Raw genomic sequence first — 7,338 nt, 5'->3', positions numbered from 1 at the left:
TCGTTTGTGTTCAGCAGAAGAAAGAAAGTCATACACATCTGTGATGGAATGAGGGGGAGTCAATGATGAGAGAGTTTTCATTTTTGGGTGAACTGTCCCTTTAATTTTTTTAATATCGCCACCCATAATGCTTCCCTTTATATTGCCATTGCATTTTAGGAAGGGGGTTCCTAACAGTCACATCTTTACGTGTCTTTCCTTGGCATCAAAAAGTTTGAAAACCCCTGATCTAACCAAAGAAAATCAGCATAACTGATATAACTTTAGAGTCGCGAGGGAAATGACATAACATTAAATACGCACCAGTGAGCTGTCCCTTTAAGATTTGTTTGGTGCCGCGGCAGAAATACGTTCTGGCCTAGTGGACGAACAGAGAAAGTCCTCGCGCTTCATGCTGCAGATCGCTGCAGTGAGCGGCACACGCGCACAGTCAAGCGTTCGATCCTAGTCAAACGCCAATGAGCCCAATGGATGAAACAGCCTATGAACTCTATGGACCGCAATCAGCGCATCTTCAGCGGAGGCAGCACATTCTAGCAGAATGAGGGATGGAGGGAGCGCACAAAACTAGTTAAACAACGGGACAGAGTCGTCATGCGACACCATATACAAAGTCTCGCGCATTTCAGAGGCGTTGGAGACTTTATCGTAATATAGCGCTGTGGTTAAATCTAAGAGAGCAGTTGAAGTGTAGTGTAGAGTGTTTATCTCTTTTTCTCATTTTTCCTTTCTCATTTTGTTGCTCCTGATACGTTTAATATATGTCGTGGTGAATTGCCTTTAGTTTAAAAACCATATTATACTTATGCCGTAAATAAAAGCGCATTTCTCGTTGGAAGACGGACCAATGGCTTTTGCTGTCTTAGGAACGCTATTACTGATGCTCTCCAACATCTACGGATCTTTTGGTAAGTTAGAAAATACTCGTTTATTGATCCGCTGACGCGCGCGATATTGAGTCGATAGCGCGTGCAAATGTGTTTGGCTGTCAAAGTCATGCTGTTTATCTTTGTTCACTGTAAAGACAGCCATATGGCAGCCAATTACGTGCCTCCAATGTTTCCCTTGTTGTATGTAAATTCTTAATACAATTTGTGGAACATGCAACAAATTCTCAACAATCCATTTATTTTTGCACTAGAAAATTCTCAATATACTGCTAATGTTGAGTCACATCAGGTCACATCTGGGTTGTGCCATAACAGCCGCGGGAGACGATGATATGAAAAACTTTTGTATTTAAACATGTTAAAGGTCATCATCGCTCATACTTTATAAATGAACAGCACACGAGTCGGTATGCTGTGACTAGATATAACACAATACATCTGTGTTTTTAAATATTTACGTACAGGCACATATGAAAGGGTAAGAGAGAATATTGATCTTCATTATTGGGTAATAATGATAGGATACAAGACAATGACTACAGGTACCAATACTAATAGCAACAATATAGAATAGTACAGGGAATATTGGACTATGTTATGATAAGAAATGCTATTTATTTATTTTGTTGATTTATTTTTAGCTTTTTTTATGACAGTTTTCAATGTGCATTCTCATTAGATATGTCTTAAAACTGGCTATAATATCCATTTTTACTCAGACTATACCTATTAAAACTAATAGGTAACACTTTACAATAAGGCTCAATTTGTTAACATTAGTTAAGAACATTAGTTAACATGAATTAACCACGAACAATACTTTTACAGCATTTATTCATCTTGGTTAATGTTAATTTCAATATAAAGCAATACATTTTTAAAATAAAAAGTTGTATATGTTACCATTAGTTAATGCACTATGAACTAAAATGAACTATCAATGATATAATGTAGATTTTTTTGTACATCAATTAATTATATTTGTACTTTTTTTTTACACTTCACTTACATTTAGCCTCTTTCCTATACTCTCTCACACACCTTTCGTCGCTGTGACTGCATATTTTTTACAAACACGCACACACACACACACACACACACACACACACACATTTCTGTACAAAACAGACATGACAGATGTAAAAAAAAAAAAAAAAGACAAATAAACAAAATCTAAGGTACTAATGTCTAATGGGGGTGTGGCAAGAGTAAAAGTTCATGCAAACATTAGTCTATATAAGGTTTGAAAGAGGACATTTTCAAAATTTGACTCATCTGATGCCGAACCATCTTACAGCATACTCGTGCATCAACATTATCAACAAGCAAAAGTTGTATGCAGAATCTGAGTGCAATAGGAGGGTTAACAAAGATTTTTAAATACTATAAAAAGTATAATGGTTGCATTTATTTTACTGTACATGTACTTTCAGTATATTTACAGTGTACTTACCCAAAAAAGTACTGACTAATATAATTAGGTAACTACATGTACTTAATATGTGTTAAGTTAGGGTTAGGTTTAGGATTAGTACCTAGAAACTACTATATTTTTTGTAATTATATAGTACGTAAATGTGGAACAGTCCTGTAAAATAAATTGCTACCAATATATTCATTGTTAGTTCATGATAACTTATGCATTAACTAATGTTAGTGAATAGAACCTTATTGTAAAGTGTTACCAATAAAATGGATCCATGATCTCCTATATGCTGCAGTTTACAATACAAAAAAGTACAATAACAGTTACCGATACCAAACGTACCAGTTCAAGTTCTATTAGTGTAGAAAGGAAGGTAGTAGATTATGTTATGACAAGAAAGGCTATTTATTAGTTTATTTATTTTAGATTTGTTTATTTGCTAGTGTTTTAGGGCTGGTCACGATTTGTTACTGTGTGAGCAGGTATAGGAAACACAATTTATACAAGAACTGTTTTCATGGTTGCTTATATTCTGCAGTGGGCTTACTGGTGAACTGACCTATAAGAGGCTGACCTAATATGTTTGGCAGGTGCAAGGAGGGATGCAACTGCTGTATCATCAGTCTGCATGAGGGCTGCATGATGTGTCCCCCTGCTGAGGCTAGCTTAATGGCCTTCTGCATTAGAGGAGACAGCGGCTGCTGTACACAGCAAGCTTTAGAAACAGACTTTATAAGTTATGCATCCGTCACCCCATTGTCACCCCATTGTGGGGGTGCACAGAATAAAGATTCTGAAAGGGGCTTAAAATAGAGAATTGCCTGTATTGATATGCAGTGGGTTTATCGATTTGACAGTCTGCTGAATATGAAAAGCACGCTGTGTGGTTTAGTAAAAGTTCTGAGTTAAAACACTGTATAATGTGAAAGATGATAGATAATACAAGATAATAGCAGACTTCATATTCTGGTTGCTAAGAGACGTCTGTACCACAGGCATATCTGTTAGAAGGATGGATTCACAAATTGGTTTTTAAGGTGTTGCTACTTTCACCATGATGTCCACACATGAAATAGTCAATATAAAACAGATTTGTAATCAACATCATAGCTTTCTCCAAGAGTAATAGAATTCCATATGGTGTGAATGGATTAAATGAAACTCTTTTAATCCAGTGTCCCATCATTTATTTTAATATTCAAATGTTTACACCATTTAAAGTGACAAAATCTTATCAGTGCTACTTTGTAGAGCAATGATTAATTTGGCTTATTTTCACTAGCAAATAAGCGACCAAGCTTAATTTTCACAAGTAAATATGTGTGTTCCTTAAATAGTGTGCATGTGGGTGTGTTTGTGTATACATTATATTTGAATCGCAGACCACAAAATCTCCCATAAATGCCATTAATGGAATAGGTCTGAAGCTTAGAACTGACAACAAAATCCGTGCAGTTTGTGTTACTCAGTGGATGCAGTCATGTTAGGGCAAATGACCAGCTAAGAGGTTGAATGGGATTGACCGAGATAATGGTTCTGAAATGGTGACAAATAGCCAGCAGAGATCTGAGCTGTCAAGAGTTAGTGGATAAGAATACTTTTTGTGGTGATGTAAAAAGCACTGTACTTTGGTGTAATTATGGGTCCACATACCAGTGGTTAACACAACATTGCTGATCTCTTTCATAAACATCTGTTTTACCTTGATCTTTGATCAGCATAAAATGGGTATGCACCCATTAGCAAAAAAAGCATTCGATCATTACTGAATCCAGGGAGCCAGGTTGAGGCTCATGTTATTTGAATGTGTTTGAAGCAAACAGCTTTGAAAATACGGTTGGGCGTGCTCTCCCTGGTCACAGTTTTCATAACGTATTAGCGTTTACAATGGTACATTTAAGCCCTAAGGAAAAGAGGGTGAAGCATGTCTAATATTTGTAAATATTAATTAATGTAACGCATTACATAACGGCATAACTCGTAGACCAGCGCTAAATAGAACGTCCTTCAACTGTATTTCAGAAGAAGACACTTAATTTGTTGTACTATGAAGAGCAAATCACATTTTAATGACATAACTTTAGCAGCAAAATATGCTTCATTAATCACTCATAGTCTAATCACAATATCTATATTTGAATGTGTTATTGTCTTTAGTAAATTCATTGACCTTTGAATTATTTAAAAATTATGCATTATATTTTAATAATTCAGCTGGCCAGTTAATCACTTATACCAGGGTTACCACACCTCAAGACATCTTTCAGGGTTTTATCACAAGACATTGTCAGGTTTTCATCCTTAGAGAGACGGAAACAGAGGGAATGCAAGGGTGCTTTCCAAATATATTAAAAATAAACTATTGTTTGCCATTCTAATGTGGTTTACTTAGCCAAAGTCTAAGTCTTATTAGGTTATATTGCTGTACTAGCCTGTAAGACTCATTGAAATAACTGAAATAATTTGTCAAAGTGATATGGAACCGTTATGCGGTCAAGACTGGAACTACGTCATAGCTGTGCATTTACTGAAAAATAATTGTTCACTTAGAACATTTGTCAACCAGTCAGAATCAAGCATTCAACAGCCCTTTGGTACATTATATATAATGTGTAAATATAAGGGCTGTCAATCAATTAAAATATTTAAACAAACTAATTACATGGTATGCTGATTAATTAAACAAATTAATATATATTAATCACATACATAAATATTTGCTGAGAAAGCCCCTTAAATAACAATAATTCAATATATAATGATGACAATATTTTAAATATTAAAGTAGGTAGACGAAAGTAAAAAAAATACACTCCTTCGTAATTTTATTTCTTTATTTATGTCATTTATCTTTCATAATAACACTGTATGTTTGAATATCTGCAATGTTGTTGATTAATATCAAGGATGAAGTTTAATGAGTGAGCTTATAATCATGTCTCAGGTGTTTGAGTCATAAGTGACCCAATGTTTAGTGGATGAACACACTTGCCAGTGCCCGAGTTTGTGTTCACTGTATACTAATTAATGGCATAGGGAGCTAGGGAGCTGATTCAGACGAACAGTTATGGTTATGCATTTGTGAAGCGACTCTAAGCTCTCCACTTATATTAAAGTGCATCATTCTGCATCTGGAACAGCAATTTAGTGCTGTTGGTGCTTCTCTTATTATACACTTCCTATTAATTTGTTGTGTATTTATCAGTTTTCCTTTTGTAGATCTGCGCTTAGCGCCCATATCCTTAAGAAATGCATCCACTAACATATTCAATTGTCATATAATAAGAAATTTACAAATAATTGCAAAACTGGTTAACTTTTTTTCTCAGATGTTTATCATACCATTCTTTATCTTTGTTTTAGTTAATTCAACTGATTTGTACTAAAAACTGATTGCACTAAAAAAAAAAGAGGAGCTATAAAATAGTGTCTGCTCCCCTGTGAAAAATGTGTCCTGAAGCTCAACTGTAGATCATGGCACTAGCAATGTCCAGATTGATCGCACTGCAAACACGGCAACAGTAGGTCAAAAGTTTTGCTGCTGAAATCAGTCTGTGCTTACCAAAATTTTAACTACTGCCCCCAGTGGCTGAAGCTGAAAGTGTGTTGAACGTATTTGCAAATGTTAGCTCTAGTTTAAGGGTGAAATGTCAACAGAGTCAGGGCTGGTGATCCCTAACCCTAAACCTAACCATCAATGAAGATTTTTTATTTTATTTTAGAGTGAAAATGCAACCTCTGAAATATGCTCTAGATTGTTCATGTTATAGTGATTACTTCCTGGTTCCATCGGGACCAGAACCCGAACCCGCAACACGCAAACCCATAAAATATTAAATTGATACAAAAAGGCTTGATGGGGGATGGCACTCAGTAATTTGACTGAACAGAGTTAATTTCAGGGTACATGAATTTTGGAAGCGACATGTCAATTTTCTGTGATCATGTTGCAATGCCAAGGTCATGGGTTTGGTTCCTAGGGAACACATAAACTGCTAAAACGTGTACCTTGAATGCACTGTAAGCCGCTGAGAATAAAAACATCTGCCAAATGCATAAATGTAAAATTCTTTGCCGTGACCCTCTGAATATAAGTCGCTGCTGAAGAAACAGAATATTCATTCACTGGCATATTGTATCTCTCACAGGTCTCTTTTACTCTGATACTCTATATATGTCAAAATCTACACATATACAGGTTCACGAACAACATGTCATGAATTTGATTATTTCAGTGCCTGAAATTTCTATGCAGTAAAATGTTAAATTAATCCGAAACCCTGGAAAACACTTTTTATTTTTTCACCAGCCAAGAATCTACCACTGAGACATACTGTGAATATTAGGATCACACATATTTCTCTTGTGAGTTATGTGTGTAAATATATAACAACACTTTGTCTGACTCTGACTACTTGACAGAATCTTGAAGAGAATTTGAGTGCTTTCACATGATTATGCTTTGGGAATAATTTGGATCACGTTTGCTCATATGTCACTTTCTTTTTTGTATTAAAATTGATGCAAACCTAGGAATGCGCATTTATACATCTCAATCACACATTCTAAAGAAAGCAGCGACAGTGTACAACATGAATCCCTGAAAGATAAATATCCTTTTAAATCGGGATAGCTTGCTCTTTTTTTTATCAGCGATGGGATTGAAAAGCGCAGGCTTTTATTAGTTTCTTCACTCTCTCACAAGGACCAATTAGCTTGCCTTAAGTTTTAAAATGATGGTGCCTCTGAGTAGTGGGGAGGTAATCCTGAGTGTTGTGAATGAACAGAAACATACTTATGTGGAGTGTAATGTGCAGCAGGAGGCTGATGAACTATTGAGGTGTTCATTACTGAGTTTTTATGAAAGTCATTAGCAATGCCATTGGATTTTGTTGCACCAAGAAAATACACTTTACACTCTCTGGCTGTTTTCTTCCACCAAAGGGCTTTCAGACAAATTAAGTTTAATCAAAAAAGCTGTCCATGTGTAGGGCTATTGTTTCATTCTCTTTCACACAAATA

General features: G+C 35.6%; 1 protein-coding gene across 4 annotated transcripts in view; it reads left to right on the top strand.

Moving 5' to 3' along the window:
* Positions 1-247: 247 nt before the first annotated feature.
* zgc:77784 (uncharacterized protein LOC402947 homolog) overlaps positions 248-7,338 on the top strand; it is an 89,207-nt gene continuing 82,116 nt past the window's right edge. For 2 of the 4 annotated variants that reach the window (XM_052107280.1, XM_052107282.1), the window contains exon 1: positions 248-908. In XM_052107280.1, the coding sequence (XP_051963240.1) occupies positions 848-908 (61 nt within the window). In that variant the 5' untranslated portion in view covers positions 248-847. The remainder of the gene's footprint in view (positions 909-7,338) is intronic. The other 2 variants (XM_052107279.1, XM_052107281.1) reach the window with 2 other exon arrangements.

The sequence above is a fragment of the Xyrauchen texanus genome, chromosome 36 (genome assembly GCF_025860055.1).
Source record: "Xyrauchen texanus isolate HMW12.3.18 chromosome 36, RBS_HiC_50CHRs, whole genome shotgun sequence".
NCBI lineage: Eukaryota > Metazoa > Chordata > Actinopteri > Cypriniformes > Catostomidae > Xyrauchen > Xyrauchen texanus.
This window is presented reverse-complemented; position numbering and strand designations above follow the sequence as displayed.